The sequence below is a fragment of the Myxine glutinosa genome, chromosome 2, assembly GCF_964187855.1.
Source record: "Myxine glutinosa chromosome 2, kmMyxGlut1.1, whole genome shotgun sequence".
NCBI classification, from domain to species: domain Eukaryota; kingdom Metazoa; phylum Chordata; class Myxini; order Myxiniformes; family Myxinidae; genus Myxine; species Myxine glutinosa.
Window position 1 is genome coordinate 27,849,730 of NC_136262.1, and position 23,560 is coordinate 27,873,289.

At 47.0% G+C, this 23,560-nt stretch overlaps 1 protein-coding gene across 3 annotated transcripts in view; it reads right to left on the reverse strand.

Annotated features, from left to right (window-relative positions):
• The window catches only part of LOC137421956 (WD repeat-containing protein 7-like), a 523,854-nt gene that overhangs the window by 334,901 nt on the left and 165,393 nt on the right, over nucleotides 1-23,560 (reverse strand). For all 3 annotated transcript variants that reach the window (XM_068108572.2, XM_078773034.1, XM_068108574.2), the window contains 2 exons: nucleotides 20,123-20,820; nucleotides 8,784-8,878 (listed from right to left, as the gene is read on the reverse strand). In XM_068108572.2, the coding sequence (XP_067964673.2) occupies nucleotides 8,784-8,878; nucleotides 20,123-20,820 (793 nt within the window). The remainder of the gene's footprint in view (nucleotides 1-8,783; nucleotides 8,879-20,122; nucleotides 20,821-23,560) is intronic.

The window sequence follows — 23,560 nt, forward strand, 5'->3', positions numbered from 1 at the left end:
TCCCCCAAGATGTTAAAAATCCGGGGGAAAAATGAACGTTTAAAAAAATCTGGGGAAAAATGAATGGGAAAGGGAGGAGGTGAGAGAGGAGGGGAGAAGAGAGAGGGGAGGAAGAGGAAATACGGGTGGGCAGAGGAAATAAGGGGGAAAGTTAAATCACAACTGCTCTGAAAACTTTGGTAATACGACATAGGACACCTTTGAAATTAGGAGGGGAGGGGTCGAAGGGAATGGAAGAAGAGGAAAGAGTGGGAGTAGGGGGAAGAGTAGAAGGGGGGAGTTGGAAGGGGGGATTGCTGAGGTCTTGAAGTCACATTTTACACTGTATGGAATTTCACTGATGTTGACATAGTTTAAAATTGAGGCTGGTGTTGGCTCAGCGGTTAGGGTGCTGGCTTGGGATCCTCGGATCCTGAGTTCAAATCACGGTCGATCATTGAATTAACACTATGGGGTTGACTCAGCCTGTCATCCTCCTGAGGTCAGCAAATTGAGTACCAGCTTGATGGGATGAATGTGCTGGTGTGTGCCCCGGTTTAGAAGAGGTACACCGTATCCCTGCGTATATATTTTGTGAAGTCCGCCGCAGCCTTGGTCGGATAGCCGGACAGTCTTTAATTTCCGAGGCAAACGGCCGAATAATGGCGGTTGTTTTTATGGTGCGCTTGGGACAGAAGGCGGTGAGGTGCTTACCTGAATGAAGCACACGGGTTGATTCCCGGACCAATGAACAAATAAACACACATGACAAATAAAATGCAACAATAATGAATTTAATGAAAGTAAATGTCAGGGATAAAAAAAACCGAAAGGTGAGGTAAATCTAAATCCTAATTTTAGACGTCTCCACTCAGTCACAAAAACAGACAAGGGGAAAGATAATGAAATAAAATAAATTGTTTTGTTGAGTTGGCCGGTACTCAGCTCTGGTACAAAATAAAATCTGTTAAGGGGCTTGTTGGTCGTTGCTGCCGGTGTAGCCACTCATGCGGGAAACGCTCCGACAATAGCGCCGAAAACGCCCAGGCGCGGAGCAAACCATCAAATGGTGAATCCTCGCTTCCACCGCCAAACGCAACACGACTCCAGATCCCCAGAAAAGCACCACATCCAACACACCCCCCTCCTCCAACATTGCAAGTGTTCCACAAAGCTCTGAAACGTCTCCTCACAAGCGCACCTGAGACAAAAACGACCGCCAGAGACAAAAAAAACCAGACAGAGAGACCAAAAGACTCTTCTTCTTGCTCCTCGAACCTTCTCTATCTCTCACGTCAACCCCCGACCAATGGCCGAGCTCCATCGATTCACCCCATATCTCCACAGCCAATGACGAAGCTTGGGGCATGGTTACAATTCGTTACATGTTACATGTCGGTTACAATTCTTTGGAGGCGGGGTTTAGCTGTCGATCAAGAATGCATGGGCTTCTATCGGCAATTATGCCTGTTATGGTTGGTTAATGGACGGTTGTTGCTATTGTTACTCCCGCCAGGGAGTAATGCATTCGATCGTGTCCGTCCGTGTGTGTGTGTGTGTGTGTGTGTGTGTGCGTATGTTCATGTGTTCGTGTGTTTGTGAACAAGATATCTGGAAAAGTTCTGAACGGATTTGGATGAAAGTTGTTGGGATGATTGCCCTTGGGATAAGGAAGAATTGATTAGTTTTTGGTGAAGCTCAGGATATTATTCCGGATCAAGGAATTTTTTGAAGGATTTTTTACCATTGGAAGATCGGGCTCAGCAGCGGCCACCCACGGTGGGAGTATGCGCTCTACTGAGTGGCGTCCGAGTTGTTGTTGAAACGAGAGTTTTTATGGCCGGCCTTATTATAATTGTAAAAACATAGGGAAAAACCACCGAGGGCAATCACAAACGGGGAGAAGACTAGTCTTAACCCCTAACTAATTACCATGGCTTCACCCCTCTTGTGAAGACACATAAACAACCTCAAGCTCCAGTTTCCAGTTAATACATTGAGATGTCTGCTACGTGTCCACGGTCCATGCTATCCCTATACAATCCTGCCTCCCTTATGGTATTCCATCCTCTACCCCCACAAACGTAACAATATATATATATATATACATACGTATGTAGAAGCTGACAAATGGTAATTGTCATTTCTGTCCAATCAAAGCCAAGGGAAAATAAGGAGCATCATGGGTAGTTGATTACAAGGGAAAAATGAATTGCATTCTTGGTTTGACAGCAGTTGTTATTGTAACTTGTGGGCTTGTGGTTTTTCATGTAACCTTGTAGCTGCTTGAATGAAGATCAGCTTTGGGTTGGGTGTTGTTGTCTTGCTGGGAAAGATTGGAGATGGCGCTTAAGGAAACATAGCTGAGTGGAGTAGGGCATGTGGTGAACTTTTAACTTTGTTTATGCAAGAAATGATTTTCAGAAATTGTTATTGCCACGTTGGCATCCCAAAATCCTATGAGGGAGGTAACATGCTGAGTTGTTCCCGCTGGCGTTTCCCTGCTTTTGTATAAATACCCCAGGCTCGACGCTTGGCCTTCAGAGAATGGTAGGGTTGCTCGGTGTATTCTCATCTTTATGATTACCATTCTCTCCGTGTGCACCTACTTCAATAAATTTCCTTGTTCAGTCTGAAGCAGTTGGTGATCCATTTTGTGGTACAAGTGGCTCCCACATATACAGTATATTTAATGCTCTTTTTAATAGTTTTAGCACTTGAGGGCAGTTTGTGCTCTTCCATATATTGTTGGTGATGTCTTTGAGCCCCTTCGTAGACAAAAGATCCAGACAAAAAGTGTGTTGTTCCTCATCTAGTAACGGCAGATATTGAAGCGTCATGGAACACAACGTCCTTCAGATACGAGGTGAAGCAGTTGGACTTGCCTGCACTTGTGGATGGAATTTTTAAATTGATATGATATGACAGAGAACCTTTATCATAGGATGGACCATAGCATTGAGGATATTGAAGAAATCCAACAGTTTTCAGCTTCTCTCTTAGGATTATCTGATGGAACAACAAGGTCAATGAAATATGAACCTGAGATGTCCAACATTTATCTGATTTGTTGTCTGAAACATCTTCTTCCATGTGGGACAATGTTATTTGGATGGGCCAGATACCCCAAGTCCTGTGTATAAATTCGTCGAACATTCTTCTACAATTCGCCTGATTATTTAACCGATTGTGGAATCTTGTCTCTTGTGGAAGCAAAAGATCATAAGGAGTTCTGAAGTAATTTAAGCCACATTGAGAAATATTTACTTAATTCCATGTGCAGCAAGTGACTGCTGGTTTCCATCGTTGGTGGAGGCATGCCTGTGGTGCTGATGCAGTGCCCCCTGCAGGTGAGAGCAGGAATGTAAAATTTGTTCAGAGTGCCGGTGATAACTTGCCAAAATTCTTCGCGTTACAGAAATTCCTTTTACAAAACAATAGTTCACAAAGCTCATTACAGTGGCACAGGTGTTTACCATGAGATACCTTCTCCTTCCACCATCTTGGATCCTCCGCAGTTTTCTATCGCTTCCTGAAGACTCATGGAATGCATCGCGTGTCACAGGACATGACAAATCCTGTTTCATTCTTTAAGTGTCACAAATTTTACAAACGACATTACTGAGGATAGATTGACCCTACAAAATCTTCATCCACAAAGAGGATGTACAATTATGTTCAATGGAGTTCAATGTTCATGGAGATGGAGATTTGATTCAAAGATGGAGATTCAATAAAATAAAATAAACCACCTTTAGAGGCCATTTTTCACCGCAAAGCGGGGGTTGGCCTTTTTCGGGAACCGTGGTTGTTGTTGTTTTTCGGTCCCCTTTTTGAAGCAATGTTTTACGGCCGGATGCCCTTCCTGACGCCAACCCTTTTTGCCGCCTTTAACGACAAACAGGGAATTACCAGTGACCTGGTACTCAATTAGCCGACCTCGGAAGGATGACAGGCTGAGTCAACCCCCCTGGTGTTAATTCAGCGATTGACCGGGATTCGAACCCAGGATCCTAGGATCCTAAGCCGGCACCCTAGCCGCCAGCCCAGATTCAATGAAGATTTGAAACCACATTTCAAATCTGGCCTCCAAAGCCAGTCGCCGACTGGGCATCCTCCGTCGTGCGAAGTCCTTCCTTGGCACACCTGAGCGCCTCACCACATACAAGGCTTTCATCCGCAGCTCAATGGAATACTGCTCTCCCCTCTGGGCTGGTGCTCCTGCCTCACACCGAGCTCGTCTTCACGCTGTTGAAACCAAAGCTTTCAGAATCATTGGAATCTCCCGCGATGAAGCTAACTCCAAGGGCCTCTCACTCACTCACCGCAGGCAGGTTGGTGGTCTTTCCGTCTTCTACCGACTCCTCTCCGGCCTTGCCCCCCCCCCCCCCCCAGCTCTCTCTGGGCTCTGTCCCGCAAATATTCCTACAGGTCGCACAAGATCTGCCTGCAACCCTCTTATGGTTAAACTGCCAAAATCAAGACTCTCTGCTCACCTTCACTCCTTCATTCCTCTTTTCTCCCGCCTCTGGAACAAACTCCCTTACTCTCTTCAATCCCACTCCACCCTCCAGGTCTTTAAAACAGCTGTTCACCACCATCTATTATCTTCCCCCATCCAAAACCTTGATCTTTTCTACCCCTGCTAATTTCACCCCAATTCCACTTTTTTGAAATACCAACTTCTGTCCTGGAAGTCCTTGGTGTCCTTGTCTTTTATACTTCTCCCACCCCCCCTCCCCCTTCCCACGCCTCCTCCCCCCAAGCCTTCTCCCTCCCACACATCTCCCTGCTCTCAAATGTTGTGTGCTCTCAAGTGTTTGTGTGCTTCTCCTTCTCTCCCCATCTTGTCTTCCGCTCCCTCTTTTTATATATTTTGTTTGTCTGGTTGATTTGTTTGTGAAGTAAATGTCAGCTCTTTCACGAGCCTCGATTCAGTATACAAACAAAAAAGGAAAAAAAAAAGTTCAACCGAACAATTTGATGTTTTATTTATTTATTTCTCATTTTTGACGATTTTTGATCAGAATTGTTTTTTAAGTCTTTAAAATTCTTAAAACCTCGAAAATCCTAAACAGGTATGAAACCAAGGAATCCCAGCAATGACAAAGCCATGCGCACACCACTAGTGGTGGAACTCTCGACTCGTGTGATTGGCAGGCAACCTAGTGGTGGTGTGTTGTACAATTAGTGAGCGACACAGCTTTGACACGACCATCCGGCATAAAACCTCCCCTCCCGAAAAATAAAATACCGTCTGAGAAGCGGGTGCTGGAAGCGGGGTTGGTGGTGTGGAAAGCCACCTGCGTTGCTGCTAACAACACCACATGGGAAACAATTAGGCAGACCCGGGGGCGGTGGGGGCAACAAGGCTCAAGTGTAAGCCTTTGGGGGTTTTGGAACTCGACATGCCACTCTCCCATCAAGTGAGATGGTCACCGCTGGGAAAGCCTTCTTGCGAGTTTCACGGGGAAGAAAACTTGTGGTTGTGTGGAAAAGACCTCAAAGGGTCAGGGTTTTTGGAAGACCATAATGTGCTTACTTGTGCATGTTTGTAAAAACGGTTTGAAAAATCTGCTTCCACAAGGCTCTTCTGGTTTTTATTTATTTATTTATTTATTTACCATTGAGGTTCAGTGTGTTTGTCCAGGCCATAACATTTTTACCAATTGAGCTTTTGTCATCAAATCTTCAACAAACCTTTAATATGAGAATATGGAGAACACGAATTAATAAAATGAACAATTTTTTAAACTGTCGTTTTTATCAAGTTGGACGTGGACAGGCTTTGCATTTTGAGATGCTTCTCGTTACCTCCGCCACCGAAGGTGGATGGAGTTTATGTTTTCACACCTGTGTGTTGGTTATGACGAAAATGGAAATGTTTTGTCATATGTCGGTCTGTCTCGTTTGTATGTTTGTTTGTTTGTCTGGGAGCGCGATAACTCACGAACACTTTCAGCTATCTTAGTCAAATTTTACCAGAGTATCCCGAAGGACAAACGTGAGGCTGTCATTGTTTTTTGACTATATAGGTCAAAGGTCAAGGACAAAGGTCAAGGTTCTCTTGTTTGTCCGGGTGATATCTCAGCCATCCTTTGAGCTCGGAAGGTGAAATTTGGGCACAATTGCTTTGGCAAAAACATAATTTTTTTGAGAAATCAATGAATTGATTTCTCCATGGAAATCTCCACGCTTGGCTGGCAGACTTCCTCTCCTGTCGTACTCAACATGTGACTCCAAATGGAATTCTCTCAACGCCTCTTCCTGTCCAAGCTGGCGATCCTCAAAGCAGTGTTCTGGGCCCTGTGCTTTTTCTGTTCTTCATCAATGATGTCTCCCACTCTCTGGAGAATCCTTCCTATCTTATTGCTGATGACTCCACTCTCTGCCGCTCCATATCTCAACCCTCAGATCGGCAAAGGTCAAGGACAAAGGCAGGCAGCAGCCTCTTCAATCTCTGCAGACCTGGACAAAATCACAAACTGGTCAAACAAGTGGAAAATGTCTTTCAATACAGACAAATCTCACACTCTCACTATGTCTCTCCGAAAAGATCATCTGGAAAACTCTCCCATCTACTTTCTCAACAATCCTCTCCAAGAAGTTCTGTCATTCAAGCTTTTGGGTCTCACTATCTGCCATGATCTTTCCTGGGAAAACCACATTTCCAAGCTGGCCTCTAAAGCCAGTCCCCGACTGGGCATCCTCCGTCGTGCGAAGTCCTTCCTTGGCACACCTGAGCTCCTCACCACATACAAGGCTTTCATCCGCAGCTCTATGGAATACTGCTCTCCCCTATGGGCCGGTGCTCCTGCCTCACACCTAGCTCGGCTTCACGCTGTTGAAACCAAAGCTTTCAGAATCATTGGAATCTCCCGCGATGAAGTGGATTCTAAGGGCCTTTATCTCTCTCTCACCGCAGGCAGGTTGGTGGTCTTTCTGTATTCTACCGACTCCTCCCCAGCCTTGCTCCCCCAGCTCTCTCTGGGCTCTGTCCCGCAAATATTCCTGGAGGACGCACAATATCTGCCAGCAACCCTCTTCTGGTGAAACTGCCAAAATCAAGACTCTCTGCTCACCTTCACTCCTTCATTCCTCTTTTGTCCCACCTCTGGAACAAACTCCCTCACTCTCTTCAATCCTACTCCTCCCTCCAGGTATTTAAAACAGCTGTTCACCAACCACCATCTCTTATCTTCCCCATTCAAAACCTTGATCTTTTCTACCCCTGTTAATACACCCCAAATTCACCTTTTTCAATCCCATTTTCTTTCTTGAAAGTCCTTGTAGTGTCCATCTTGTTTATCCCGTGTAACCCGCCCCAGCCATTTCCTTTCCACAGATGTCCCGATGTCCCTGTTCTCTACTGTTGTTGTGTTTCCCTCTCTCTCACTCCCTCTCTTGTTCTCCTGCTCGCTTTATTATTATGTTTCATGTGTGTTTCTGTTTCATGAGTGAGCTAGGAAGCTGATATTTGGACACGACAATGACCAAGTGATTTGGCTGTATCGGGTATTTTTTTTATTCATTTTTAATTCAATTAATAGATTAGTTATTTAATTTTTCGATTAATTACTTGTTTAATTAATTTTGAAAAAGTTACAGATTCGGATTTAACGGTGGTGATTTAAATATGCTATTAGCCAATTGATTAAGAAATTAATTATTCTACGATTATTATTTATTTATTTTAATTACACAATGAATCGATCAATTTATTGATTCTACCTGCAGCCTGACGTCCTTTCTTGTTTATCTGTCTGTCAGTTGGTTTGATTTTGAACAGGATATCTCAAAAAGCCGTGGATGGATTCGGACAAAATTAGGTCGACAGGTTGGGTATGTGATATGGAAAAAATGATTGGATTTTGGTGATGATCCGGATCTGGATCTGAGAATTTTAAAGTGATTCTTCACCATTGAGAGATAGGGCAAAAAAGTATATATAGCACAATATCTCGATAAGTTGTTGACAGATTCGCACAAAACTTGGTGAACAGGTTGTGTTTGTGACAAGGAAGAATTGATTCAATTTTGGTGAAGATTCGAATCCGGATCCCGATCAGAATATATTTTAAGTGATTCGTCACCATTAGGACACAGGGCAAAAACGATATATTGCATGATATCTCAAAAAGATGTGGACAGATTCGGACAAAACTTGTTTGGCAGATTGAGTAGGACAATTCAATTCAATTTTGCTGAAGATCTGAATACGGTTCTGGATACAACAATATTTTAAAATCCTAAGTGATTCTTTATCATCGAGTGATTGGGCTAAAAACGTTAAATAAGTTGATATTTCAAGAAGTTGTCGACGGATTATGATAAAACTTGGTGGATGAGTTTGTTAGGTAACAAGAATAAGCCAATTGGATTTTGGTTCAGGTCCGGATCCAGATCCGACCTATCAGCAGGATACAAAACGTAAACTGTTCAACCTGGCGGAGGCATGCTCTCTACCTAACGAGTGCCATTCTAGTTGTTACTTCGTTTGTATCCATAGGCCACTAATATCCTTTGTGTAATTTCTGAATTATTTTATTTCCCATGACCTCAAAGTGGAGAAAAAAAAAGTGTTTTTACTCGGCCAAGACTTCTTTCAGTGGCATGAACGTTTGCACTTTCATGGCTGCGCTTTATCTTTGAGAACCTATTGATGATTATGAAAGCTGAAGGAACAGAATGCCATCAAAACAAAAATATAAATTCAAAGGCAGACATGGTATTGCCTCTTGTCTGTGTGCACACGGTACCATGTCGTTGTCCATGCGCACACGGTCTACCTGGAACACTCATACCTTCGCGGCTTTCACCGCATGCCCATGGAGAGATTGACTTCGTTGCCATCTCATCTCCGTCACCATGTTCCGACGTCTCACAGCTCAGGCCTTGCCTGCCAAAAGCATGAGACGAGAATTTCAAAAGAACAAAGTTCAGTAATCCATAAATACAATCCTATTTTGATAATGTGCCCACAATCCAGCAGACTTGAGTGATCATGCTCTGAGTCTGGTAGGTAGCTCTTTCAAACCCAGGCCAGGTCAAGCCAAACACTTTAAAATGGTGCGTGCTGCTTCATTGGTTGACGTTCAGCAATGAAAAAGGATAGAGCACAGACAAACAACCATTGCACAAGCTTCATGGGCATAATGGCACATGAGGGAATCCATATTGTTATTATTATTATAAAATGTACATGGAGTGCTTTCATTAACTAGAGGGTCCGTTGATCCATTGGACCAAATTTTCATTGGTGTTTACCTCCTTGTAGCATACCTGCCTACTGCACTCGGGGATATTTTGGTTCCTCTGGGTCTTTTGGGTCATCGGGGACTTTTGGGTCATCGGGAACTTTTGGGTCTTCGGGGTCTTTTGGTTGTTTGGGGTCTTTTGGGTCCTTGAAGACTTTTGGGTCGTTTGGTTCCTCGGTGAGTTTTGGGTCCTCTGGGTCTCTAGGAGATTTGAGGTCTAAAGGATCTTGGGGGTTTTAAAGGGTCTTCAAAGGTCGAAGAGTTAGAAGGTACATTTCAATAGAATTAATGGACGTACGTATTTAATAGACACAAAAAGTTGGCCACACACACACACACACACACACACACACACACACACACACACACACACACCTCATCCATTTATAGTATTTGCCAGGAATGAAACTTGGGCAAGGCGAACACTTCCGATCGGTCATCATGGCATCGTGAAAGAAACACAATAGTTTAAGGAACACAACCTTAAACATTCTGGTGGTCAATGTTTGAATGCTTTGATAAGTTGATTGATTGATGATTGATGATTGGCTTGGTTGATGATTCCACAATGTGAGTGAGGAGGTGCTGAACAAAACCACTGATCAGCATTTTAACTCCATTGAATGCACCTGCACACTCTGTGGCAGCCTCTCACCTAACGAGGCAAATGGCTGACAATTGAAAGCGTCAGCTGCCGTTTTCTGGCCACCACCATTATGGCTTGATGGCCGCAATTATTATGTGGCCTGCTATTTACGCCTACTACCCTTAGCATGGCCACCAGACTTTGTCCTTAAAAAGAATGGCCTCGCCTTCCATTGTGTTCAATCTGCGTTCACGCAACCCTCCCTTTTCAAAGGATGTGAGATTACCAACTCTTTGAAGACAATTCATGCAATAACAAACGTCATAGACACACACACATACACACACACACACACACCACACACACACACACACACCTTAGACCTATTCTGCCTCTCTATGTCTATTTATTTTAATTATTATTTATTTATTAATTATTTATTATTATATTATTATATTAGTATATTATTATATTATTATTATTATTATATTATATTATTATTTATTTATGTCTATGTCTATTTATTTCTCTATGTCTATTTATTATATATTTACCTATTATTTATCTATTCTGTCTACATCTATTTATTTTATTTATTATTATATTATCATTATATTAATATGATATTATTATATATATATATATATATATTTTTGTATACAGAGTCGAGGCTCGTGAAAGAGCTAACATTTATCAAACAAACAGATCAAACAAACAAGCAAACAAAGTATATAAAAAGGGGAGCGGTCAACAAGATGGGGAGAGAAGGGGAGGAAGCACACAAACACAACATTTGAGAGCAGGGACATCGGGAGATGTGTGGGAGAGGGCCTGGGGGGGGGGGGGGGGGGGAGCAGGATAGGTATAAAACGCAAGGACACCAAGGACTTCCAGGAAAGAAGTCGGCACCTCAAAAAGTGGATTTGGGGTGAAATTAGCGGGGGTAGAAAAGATCAAGGTTTTGGATTGGGGAAGATAAGAGATGGTAGTGAACAGCCGTTTTAACGACCTGGAGGGTGGAGTGGGATTGAAGTGAGTGAGGGAGTTTGTTCCAGAGGCGGGAGAAAAGAGGAATGGAGGAGTGAAGGTGAGCAGAGAGTCTTGATTTTGGCAGTTTAACCATAAGAGGGTTGCAGGCAGATCTTGTGCGACCTGTAGGAATATTTATTTATTTCTCTGTCTATTTATTATATATTTACCTATGATATATCTATTCTGTCTACGTCTATTTCTTTTATTTATTATTATATTATTATTATATTATTGTAATATTATTATTATTATTATAATATTATTTATGAATGTCTATGTCTATTTATTTATTTCTCTATGTCTATTTATTATATATTTATATGTCTACGGGCGCTTAAAAAATGGCCTCTAAAGGTGGTTTTTAAAATTTTATTTATTATATATTTACCTATGATGTATCTATTCTGTCTACGTCTATTTCTTTTATTTATTATTATTATTATTATATTATTTATGAATGTCGATGTCTATTTATTTATTTCTCTATGTCTATTTATTATATATTTACCTATGATATATCTATTCTGTCTACGTCTATTTTTTATTTTTTTTTGTATACAAGATCGAGGCTCGTGAAAGAGCTAACATTAATCACACAAAAAGTCAAACCGACACACAAAAAACAAGGGGAGCGGCAGACAAGATGGGGAGAGAGGGGGATGGACACAAACACAACATTTGAGAGCAGGGACATCGGGAGGACTTGGGGGGAGGTGGGAGAGGTATAAAACATATGAACACTGCAAGGACTCTGGGGTGAATTACCGGGGGTAGAAAAGATCAAGGTTTTGGATGGGGGAAGATAAGAGATGGTGGTGAACAGCTGTTTTAAAGACCTGGAGGGAGGAGTGGGATTGAAGGGAGTGGGGGAGTTTGTTCCTGAGGTGGGAGAAAAGGGGAATGAAAGAGTGAAGGTGAGCAGAGAGTCTAGATTTTGGCAGTTTAACCATAAGAGGGTTGCAGGCAGATCTTGTGTGACCTGAAGGAATATTGGGGGGACAGAGCACAGAAAGAGCTGGGGGAGCAAGGCCGGAGAGGAGTCGGTAGAAGACAGAAAGACCACCAACCTGCCTGCGGTGAGTGAGTGAAAGGCCCTCGGAGTTGACTTCATCGCAGGAGATTCCAATGATTCTGAAAGCTTTGGCCTCAACAGCGTGAAGCCGAGCTAGGTGTGAGGCAGGAGCACCAGCCCAGAGGGGGGAACAGTAATCCATAAATATGTAGTAGTCAGGGCCCTTAGGGATATTTTGGGGCCGTTTGGTTCAAATTCTTCCAAAAGCACCAAATTTGGCCCAGATGTTGCCCATGCCATACTCTTTCGATTTTTGACGGGCGCCCCCCCCCCCCGGGGGCCCCATATTGGCGAAATACTAAATGGCCGCCACCCGGATTAGAGGAAAATCAGTTAAATAGCCAAAAGGGTTGGAATCATGTATGATACCACTTTTCAGGGGTTTTCGAGGTCGAGGAATCCAATTATGATGTTATTTTGATGATTCGAGGTCAAGGTCAACCCTCAAGGTCATCTTAAAGGTCATTTTTGAGTCAAACATGTCGGTTTTTGAGTTTTTTGTCAAGATTTACGCGAGGTTCACCATTTTATGTTTCTGGGTTGGGTAATCGAACTCTGACCTTATTTTTGACAATTAGAGGAAATATTTACATGTCTATTTCCTAATTTTCAGGCATATGCAGTTCATCAATCTAATATTACAAAGGTACGGATTTTGATGTTTTATGAACTGTGTGCCATATCCTTGTGTTTAATTTTTGTGCGATCATGATCTGGGTTCATGTATACATGATTGTATACATGTCATAAATATGACGTCATAGGTCATCTGACCTGGCGGCCATATTGGATTTTATGAAAACCTTAAAAATGGATCCCTGCCTTCATTTTTCGATCGATTCATTTTGAACTTTGACCACTTATAGTACGCCATGTGATTGGATGCATATCCTAATTATGACGTCATAGGTCAGGTGACATGGCGGGGTGGACCGGTATGGTCCCCGGATCATACCGCCCTTGGTGCCCGTCAAAAATCGAAAGAGTATGGCATGGGCAACATCTGTGCCAAATTTGATGCTTTTGGAAGAATTTGAACCAAAATATCCCTAAGGGCCCTGACTATAGGCAATATGTAGGCTATTTATTTTATTTATTATTATTATATTATTGTAATATTATTGTAATATTATTATTATTATTATTATTATTATAATATTATTTATGAATGTCTATGTCTATTTATTTATTTCTCTATGTCTATTTATTATATATTTACCTATGATATATCTATTCTGTCTATGTCTATTTATTTTATTTATTATTATATTATTATTATATTATTGTAATATTATTATTATTATTATATTATTTATGAATGTCTATGTCTATTTATTTATTTCTCTATGTCTATTTATTATACATTTACCTATGATATATCTATTCTGTCTATGTCTATTTATTTTATTTATTATTATATTATTATTATATTATTGTAATATTATTATTATTATTATATTATTTATGAATGTCTATGTCTATTTATTTATTTCTCCATGTCTATTTATTATACATTTACCTATGATATATCTATTCTGTCTATGTCTATTTATTTTATTTATTATTATATTATTATTATATTATTGTAATATTTTTATTATTATTATTATATTATTTATGAATGTCTATGTCTATTTATTTATTTCTCTATGTCTATTTATTATATATTTACCTATTATTTACCTATTCTGCCTCTATGTTTAATGGTTTTCTTCATCATATACTGGTAGTACTATTTATACACATATTATTTATCCATATTATTTTTCCTAGGTTTTAAAGGCAGTTTCACACACTTCATGTATGATTGGGGGCAATGGATCGCTCCACCAACTCATACTCCAAGATGTGTCGATAAAGTAGCTGGGCCATTTGATGCCACCTTATCGATATTTACACTGAGGGTACATAGATGCGCAACTGAAAGGGCTCAGGTTAGGGGATGAAGAAGATATTGTTCAGAACTGTGTAAACCGACAAAAGGGTTTCGATACTGTAAATACAATGAGACAGCATTGCGGTCAGATTAGACAGCCAGCTTTACATTAACTCCAAATGGCAATGTGCCCACAGACCACTTGGGCAAAACCACAGGGTGGGATGAGAACACCACAAGTTCGATTCAAGCTGTTAGAGAAGAAAAACGGATTGAATGAAGGAAAGGAGGAAGGGGCGAAGAGTGATGGCAGAAGAAGGACCCCCGCAATATCCAATGCCTACTAAATGGGGGAGAAACGATAATGATGGCAGGAGATTCAACTGACTGCAAGCCATTGTTGATTAAGCCCAGGGCCTGGTATCTGAGGCGTCTGCATTGTCCATTATCTGCTGAGAAAATGCTTCCACCATAGGAAGCTCGCAGATTTCAGAGTCAGCACTGGGAATATTCATTTTACGCAAGAGGCCTGCTCATGCTGGCTCAGCATTTGCTGGCACAAATGCACGGATCACAACGGTCGGGTCTTTTACAGAGCTAAGAGTAAAGAACATGATGAAAATTCCGGGCTTAGCAATCTTAGGTGGATGTGGAAGATACGAGGTAGAGAAGAGGACATTTGGACCAAAATGCCTGTGCCATATCCACAGCACGCGTAACTTCATCCATCAACTCTTATGTACGACTCCTCGTGTTACCATTATCTCAGTGAAACGTAACATCCACATCCCTGTCATAATTGTCCTCTCGGCAGATAACCTGCCTACAACCGCTTACAATTTTTGAGACAGAATGATATTTTTAACGTCCAAAACCTTAATGCAAATAGCACAGTGTGGCGGACACAAAAGCCCACTGGCGTGGTGACATCATTCCGCGCACCAAGTGGGCGGTGGCCACGCCCGAGAGGTAGGCGTGGCCTCATGATATACACCGGGCGCGCAGCCCGGAGCGCGCCAGTGTTACAGTGAGCTCCTGAAATAAAGACGCTTATAAGTTACCGCTTGTCCGCTTCCTCCTTGCTTGCAAGCAGCGCGCGTAACGCCGCGCTTTACTGGTGACCCCCTCGACGTTGGATCTGCCGGAGCGATCCTTCCACACGCGACGCCATTGCCATGGCCAACTTCATCAAACTTCCCGAATTTTGGGAGGCTCAGGCCGAAGTCTGGTTCGTCCAGGCCGAAGCCCAATTTCAGCTTCGGCGCCTCACCGGCGATGACACGCGCTATTGCCACGTCGTCGCCTCCCTCGGGCCCGGCACGGCCGCTCGAGTTGTGTCCGTCCTTCGCCACCCACCGGACAGCCACAAGTACGAGGCACTCAAGCGGCTACTCCTAGCCACGTTCGGCCTCACGGACGACGCACGGGCCGACCGCCTCCTGGATCTCCCCGAGCTCGGTGACACGCGCCCGTCGGTCCGAATGGACCATATGCTGTCACTGTTGGGCGACGAAGCCCCCGGTTCTCTATTCCGGGCGCTTTTCCGTCGCCAACTTCCAGCGCAGGTTCGCCTCGCGTTGGCCGGGACCGGGCTAACGGAACCCCGAGCATTGGCAGCCGAGGCGGACAAGTACTTCGCCGCTTCGGACACGCGGGCGAGAGTCGGCGTGGCCGTCACGGCCCTCGTGGCTGATGCTGCTGATGCTGCTGCTGATGCTGCTGATGCTGCTGCTGATGCTGCTGATCCACAGCCTCAGCTTATACAGCATACGCAGCATGCTGATACGCACCTCGTGACCGCCGCCACGCCCCGCCCACCGCCGCGGCGAAAACCGCCACCGCGGGGAAACCCGCCAACTCCACCGGCCTGGCGGAGCCAGCCGCGCTCCTCCAGCTCCACCACCTGGTGCTGGTTCCACGCCAAGTTCGGCCACGAAGCTCGGCAGTGTCATCCGCCATGCTTCTTCAACAGGTCGGGAAACGCCCGGGCCGGCGCTCAATAGTGGCGATGAGCGCCGGCCGTTCGAGCAGCCTGCTGTTCATAACGGACACCTTCTCCGGGCGCCGTTACCTGTGCGACACGGGAGCGCAGGTGAGTGTCGTTCCCGCCGGCACGTCAGACAAGCACGCCGCGGGTGGGGGCCCCGCACTGCTTGCCGCGAACGGGACGCCCATCCGTACGTACGGAAAACGCTGCCTCTCTTTGCGGTTCGGAGGGCAGGTTTTCCGATGGACGTTCGTCACCGCCGACGTGCCCATGGCACTGCTTGGCGCGGACTTCCTGTGCGCTAATGGGCTCCTGGTCGACGTCAAGCGCAGACGTCTTGTCCAGGCCGAGAAGTTCAGCTCGCTCGCTTGTGCATTGCCCAGCTCAACGAGCGGCTTGCCAAGCGGCTTGCCGAACGGTTCGGTTCCGGCCACGTTGGTCTGTACGCTTCCGGCAGCGGACGCATTCACCCGCCTCCTCGCCGGCTTCCCGGCCCTCACGCGGCCCACCTTCTCGGCGGGGGCCGTCAAGCATGGGGTGGCCCATCACATCCCCACCATCGGGCCACCGGTCTACGCCCGGGCACGCCGCCTCGAGCCGACGAAGCTGGCGGTGGCAAAAGCGGGGTTCGCTACCCTGGAGCGACTCGGCATCGTTCGGCGCTCAGAGAGCGCTTGGGCGTCGCCGCTGCACATCGTGCCGAAGCCCGGCGGGGGATGGCGACCGTGCGGGGACTATCGCCGTCTCAATGACGCCACAACTCCCGACCGCTACCCCGTTCCCCACATTCAGGACTTTTCCGCCCGTTTGGCGGGCATGTCCTTCTTCTCGAAGGTGGACCTCATACGCGGCTACCATCAGGTCCCCGTCAGGCCAGAGGACGTCCCGAAGACGGCGGTCATCATGCCATTCGGACTCTTCGAGTTCCTGCGCATGCCCTTCAGTCTGAAGAATGCGGCTCAGGCGTTCCAGCGACTGATGGACAGCGTCCTGCGTGACTTGGATTTTGTCTACGTCTACCTGGACGATATCCTCATCACCAGCGCGTCCCGCGAAGAGCACCTACGCCACCTCCGCACGCTCTTCGAACGCCTGGGCCAGCATGGCCTGATTGTGAACCCCGCAAAGTGCCGGTTCGGCGCCACCATAATCGATTTTCTGGGGCACCGTGTCACCAGGCACGGAGCCGTCCCCCTGCTGGCCAAGGTGGAGGCGGTGAAGGGGTTTCCGCGCCCCCGCACGATCAGAGGGCTGCAGGAGTTCCTGGGCATGGTGAACTTTTACCATCGGTTCCTGCCCCGTATCGCCCAGCTCCTGCGCCCCCTGCACGAAGCTCTCCGAGGTAAGCCGGGCAAAGGCGACGTTACCTGGACCGAGCAGATGGACACGGCGTTCACGGGCGCGAAGCTCGCCTTGGCTAACGCCACCATGCTCGCGCACCCGGCGCCCGATGCACCGATCGCCCTCACCACCGATGCCTCGGACTACGCGGTGGGCGCGGTGCACGAGCAATGGGTGCGTGGAGCTTGGCAACCGCTGGCGTTCTTTAGCCGGCAGCTTCGCCCGCCCGAACGCCGTTACAGTACCTTCGACCGCAAGTTGCTCGGGCTTCACTTGGCGGTCAGGCACTTCCGCCATCTGCTCGAGGGCCGTGCGTTCACTGCCTTCGTCGACCACAAGCCGCTGATCTTCGCGATGGGCAAGGTCACCGAGCCGTGGTCGGCCCGGCAGCAGCGTCACCTCTCGGCCGTGTCCGAGTACACGACGGACATCCAGCACGTCGCGGGGAAGGACAACCCGGTGGCGGATTGCCTTTCCCGGGCCGTCGCCCACGCAGTCCACCTCGGCATCGACTATGCCCGGATGGCAGCGGACCAGGCCGCTGACCCCGACGTCCAGGCCTTGCGGACCGCCGTCACGGGCCTCCGCGTCACCGAGGTGGCGTTCGACGGCGCGGGCGCGGCCCTCTTGTGCGACGTCTCCCTCGGGCGTCCTCGCCCCATCGTGCCCGCGGGCTGGCAGCGCCAGGTGTTTGACGCCATCCACGGCCTGTCCCACCCGGGCGCGAGGGCCTCCCAAAGGCTGATCGCCGACAAGTTCGTCTGGCATGGCCTCCGGAAGGCCGTCCGCGGCTGGGCCAGGACGTGCCTCGCGTGCCAGCGCGCCAAGGTGCACCGGCACACCCAGGCCCCGTTGGCCCCGTTCACGGTGCCGGAACGCCGGTTTGACCACGTCCATGTGGACCTGGTGGGACCTCTGCCCCCCTCGCGGGGTTTCACCTACATCCTCACCATGGTGGACCGCACCACCCGGTGGCCGGAGGCCGTGCCCTTGGCGTCGACAACGGCGGCCGATGTCGCGCAGGGTTTCATCGCCACCTGGGTCCCCAGGTTCGGCGCCCCCTCAGACATCTCGTCCGACCGCGGCCCCCAGTTCACCTCGGAGCTCTGGGGGGCGGTCGCGCAGGGGCTCGGGGTCCGGCTGCACCGAACCACGGCCTACCACCCCCAGGCTAACGGCCTGTGTGAGCGATTTCACCGCTCATTGAAGGCCGTGCTCCGGGCCACCCTCCGCGACGGCGGCTGGGTCGACAGGCTCCCCTGGGTCCTGCTGGGCCTCCGGACGGTGCCCAAGGAGGACCTGCGCACATCCGCGGCGGAGTTGGTCTTCGGGCAACCGCTGCGGGTGCCGGGCGAGTTCCTCCCCGACTCCACGGCACCATGGTCCGCGGCACAGCAGCGCTCCGCTCTGCAAGAGACCGCCCAGAGGTTCGCCCCGGTGCCAACGGCATGCCACGGGCACCCACCGACGCACGTCGCCCCGGAGCTTCGCACGGCGGAGTACGTCTTCGTCCGCCACGATGCCCACCGGACACCACTGCGGCCCCCGTACGACGGGCCTTTCCGCATGCTGGAGACCGGGGCGAAGCACTTCACCCTGGACATCGGCGGTACTCCTGACCACGTTTCGGTAGACCGCCTCAAGCCGGCCCACCTCGACGTGGACCATCCACCGCCAGTGGCCCGACCCCCACATCGGGGCCGCCCCCCTGCGGGCGGACCCCCGGCACCGCCCAGCCCCGCCGCCACGCCGCCCCCCGGTCCTGCACCCATCCCAGGGGCAGCCAGGGGCATCCCACCTGGCATCCCTGCACCCCGGACGCCGCCGATCGCCAGGGGGCGCTTCGGCCGGGTCATTCGTCTGCCCCACAAACTGGCCCTCCAGGTGCGCGGGAATTCTGGGGGGGCGCGTGTGGCGGACACAAAAGCCCACTGGCGTGGTGACATCATTCCGCGCACCAAGTGGGCGGTGGCCACGCCCGAGGGGTAGGCGTGGCCTCATGATATACACCGGGCGCGCAGCCCGGAGCGTGCCAGTGTTACAGTGAGCTCCTGAAATAAAGACGCTTATAAGTTACCGCTTGTCCGCTTCCTCCTTGCTCGCAAGCAGCGCGCGTAACGCCACGCTTTAACAGCATGTTTTATGTCATATTCTCGAAGTTGTCATGCTCCAAGATGCAGCTCCCCCTGGCAGCATTGCACCTGGAGGGCAGTTTTAGTCTGATTCACCCTCTGAAGGACCAAAATCCGTGAGCAAAGAGCTCAGAGGTGACCAAAATCTATCAAATGAGCTGTCCTGGCCTCCCTCAGCCTACAGGACATGGCTTTCCATGAAGGTCCCAAATCCATATCCAAACTAGAACTCCACTCAGTAGAGCGCATACTCCCGCCGTGGGTTTAGTTGGAATAATACGTTTTGTTTAACATCCCCTCTCCCCAAAACAATAAATGAAAAAGAAAGTAAGCCCTAACTGTGAGAGAATGTATTTTGATATATCTCGGAATTAGAGGAGAAAAACATCATTTAAGAATAAGAATAAAAACTTTAATGCAGTAAAACAGGAAAAATCTTTCCCAAAAAAATTCCCCCCAAAAATTCCTGGATCCGGAATAATATCCTGAGCTTCACCAAAAACTAATCAATTCTTCCTTATCCCAAGGGCAATCATCCCAGCAACCTTCATCCAAATCCGTTCAGAACTTTTCCAGATATCCTGTTCACAAACACACGGACACACGCACACACGGACACACACACGGACACGAGTGAATGCATTACTCCCTGGCGGGAGTAATTACTCGTTAGCTTCTGACATCTGATGGCATCTGAACCATTGAGTCATAGGCTAAAGCCAACGTATGTAAGCATGTAAATTATTTTTAAAAACATATTCATATAATGGATGCCTGCATGGCTGCTTGGTTGTGATGGTGGTGCTCGACTGTGAAGACTCGTGGTGAAAACGGTGCACGTTAAAAAGAAAGCCACGTACCGGTCTTGGTTTGTTGTGCAATTCTGGGTGAAGACGTAAGCAAGAGCAACAACCGCCAGCAGATGGTGTGTCGTTACCCGATCCGACATTTTGAAAGCCACCGGGTCGGGCAACAAGGTTCTCTCGGCTAAAGTGGCCAGAGTTGTCCGTTCAACTTTCGAAGGTTGCAAACCCAGCAATGAAAGTGCGATCACCTGGCTTCCATATGAGAGCAGTCCAAATGAGATCGGATGCTTTGGCTGAACGAGCTCGAGATGTTTCTCACATGCTGCATCGAGCTCAAGGTCTAGTCCCCAGGTGTGAAGACAGGACATTAAAAATCGAGCCTGCATAAGTTTCCGCTTCTCATATTCTTCAGACTCAATCTCCCGGAGTTGGGAAGCCATATTTGTCTTTCCATCATGCAAGTCGGGAGATTCAGCCTTAGCCTTCCTCACTTGTGAAGGACGGGCAACAGTCAAATAATGGAGAAAGTCCTTGGCTGATCGTCGCTTGCGGTTTGGTATACACTGTGCTCCCATCACAGCTGCGGCTGGTTTTACTTCTTTGGGAACCAGTTCCTGTGGTCGGGCCTCAACCTTGTGCTCAAGAACCAGGCTCTCCAAGCAAAACACCAAGACATGTGCCGCTACGTGTATCCCGCCAGCACTCAGTGGTAGCACAGACACGGCTGGCTGCCCTCCATCACAGCAATTAGCCTGGGAAGTAGGAAGAACACAGCTCAACAAGAAAACAAATTGCCCCAGACAGGAGTTAAAAAACATGGAGCCTGGATATTCAACTTGGCAAAAGGCAATCGGAAAGCAAATGATAAACAAAGACTCCCCAAACTACGAGATCATTTCGCTTAACCATACTGACTTTTATAGACCATCAACGTCAATGCTGGAAGAATAAAAGGCCCGCTTCATAATATTCATTCAGCTATTACAGTCTTACATTGTTTTGAAAGTTATTTATCATCATAGAGATAGAAATATATCGGCCTCATTTGGCACAAGGTTCGGCACCCAAAAGAGCAGTTCCGCCGAGGAAGCATGGACATGGCACCTTCTCCGATGCACGGCTTGCAAAAGATTAAATATTTATAATTCCACTGCAGTTCTTTTGCATGATGGATGACTTCCAAAAGTTCAAAAGCTCCCCAAGATTACAGGCATTAAGCGAAGCACCCGCCGCAATATATCGTCCTTTACGTAAACGACATTGAGGAACCGCTCAAACAAGAGTACAAGTACTAGTACAAGTACAAGTTCAGATAAGCTACTCTTCTCCAGACTCCAACACTGTTCACTCACTTGTGATCCCATGCCCATTGCTTCCTGTTTGCTATGGCACTCCCTGAGACAGTTTGCAAAAGATCTGCATGCCACTGCAAAGGATACCATTTTCTTTGGGCCTAAAAGCCTCCAAAATATTTTTTTGATAAGCATCCATTTTCCTTGCATATCATTCTCTCAATAGGTTGACTTATATGACCAGCTTGGGATGACTATTCATAGTTAGCATCCAAAATTATATTGGGAATTCCCTGTGATACCAAGCCTTTCCTTAACACACGTCACGTTCCCAAGATGGTTAAAGGAAGTTCTATGTTGTTATGGGGTGCACCTTATAGCTCCGGTGTCTCATGTAGCATTTCCTGATACAAGGTACACTAATCCTTGAGCATCATCTCACCATTTCACCATTGATTATTTCTTACCTGTTCCTAAATCCGCTGGGTTGCACACATACAACAAACGACATTTTCATTACAGAGCTTAAAAAGTTTAGTCGTATTCCCACCCAAACTCTACTCCTAATTGTGGAATCTTGCTCTTGGCCTTCAATGTGATGATCCATGCGCACCTCACATCATATAGATGAGAAGGTGGTCCCAAAAAAGGTCTTATTGGCCTTCAATGTAACGATCCATGCACACCTCGCATCATATAGATGAGAAGGTGGTCCCCCAAAAAGGTCTTATTGGCCTTCAATGTGATGATCCATGCGCACCTCACATCATATAGATGAGAAGGTGGTCCCAAAAAAGGTCTTCTTGGCCTTCAAAGTAACGATCCATGCACACCTCGCATCATATAGATGAGAAGGTGGTCCCAAAAAAAGGTCTTATTGGCCTTCAAAGTGATGATCCATGCGCACTTCGCATCATATAGATGAGAAGGTGGTCCCAAAAAAAGGTCTTATTGGCCTTCAAAGTAACGATCCATGCACACCTCGCATCATATAGATGAGAAGGTGGTCTCAAAAAAAGGTCTTCTTGGCCTTCAAAGTGATGATCCATGCACATCTCGCATCATATAGATGAGAAGGTTGTCTCAAAAAAAAGGTCTTCTTAGCCTTCAAAGTGATGATCCATGTGCACCTCGCATCATATAAATGAGAAGGTGGTCTCAAAAAAAGGTCTTCTTGGCCTTCAAAGTGATGATCCCTGTGCACCTCACATCATATAGATGAGAAGGTGATCTCAAAAAAAGGTCTTCTTGGCCTTCAAAGTGATGATCCATGCGCACCTTGCATCATATAGATGAGAAGGTGGTCTCAAAAAAAGGTCTTCTTGGCCTTCAAAGTGATGATCCATGCACATCTCGCATCATATAGATGAGAAGGTGGTCCCCCAAAAAGGTCTTCTTGGCCTTCAAAGTGATGATCCATGCACACCTCGCATCATATAGATGAGAAGGTTGTCTCAAAAAAAAGGTCTTCTTGGCCTTCAAAGTGATGATCCATGTGCACCTCGCATCATATAAATGAGAAGGTGGTCTCAAAAAAAGGTCTTCTTGGCCTTCAAAGTGATGATCCCTGTGCACCTCACATCATATAGATGAGAAGGTGATCTCAAAAAAAGGACTTCTTGGCCTTCAAAGTGATGATCCATGCGCACCTCGCATCATATAGATGAGAAGGCGATCTCTCAAAAAAAGGTCTTCTTCGCCTTCAAATTTATGATCCATGTGCACCTTGCATCATATCGATGAGAAGGTGGTCTCAAGAAAGGCCTCCTTCCTCTCAAAGTCTCTACCTGTGTTTAGTTTATAGGTGTGTGTTGATGATTGTGAAGATTAGAAAAGCGTGGATGATTGTGAAGACGAGGAGTGTGTGGATGGTTCCGAAGATGCGGAATGTCCACGGTTGTGAGGATGATGAAAGGGTTGATGGTTGTGAAAATGTTCTTGCACCGAGCACTTTTTGAAGGATTGTGGGACCAATCAGCAAAATAATTGCTCTCATGCCATAAAATACCCAAAGGCAATCAACCCTATAACACTGCCTCGCCTGACCCTTGACCCTGAATGGACAGCTTAAAGTAGCAGCCTCTAAGCAGCCTCTGCCCTTTGTCTCCTCGGAAGGCACCTAAGCTATAGATTCATGGCATTGGAAAGGGTGGGGAGTTGGGGTCATGGGGCCTGCACAGGATAGGATCGAGGTTTCCCC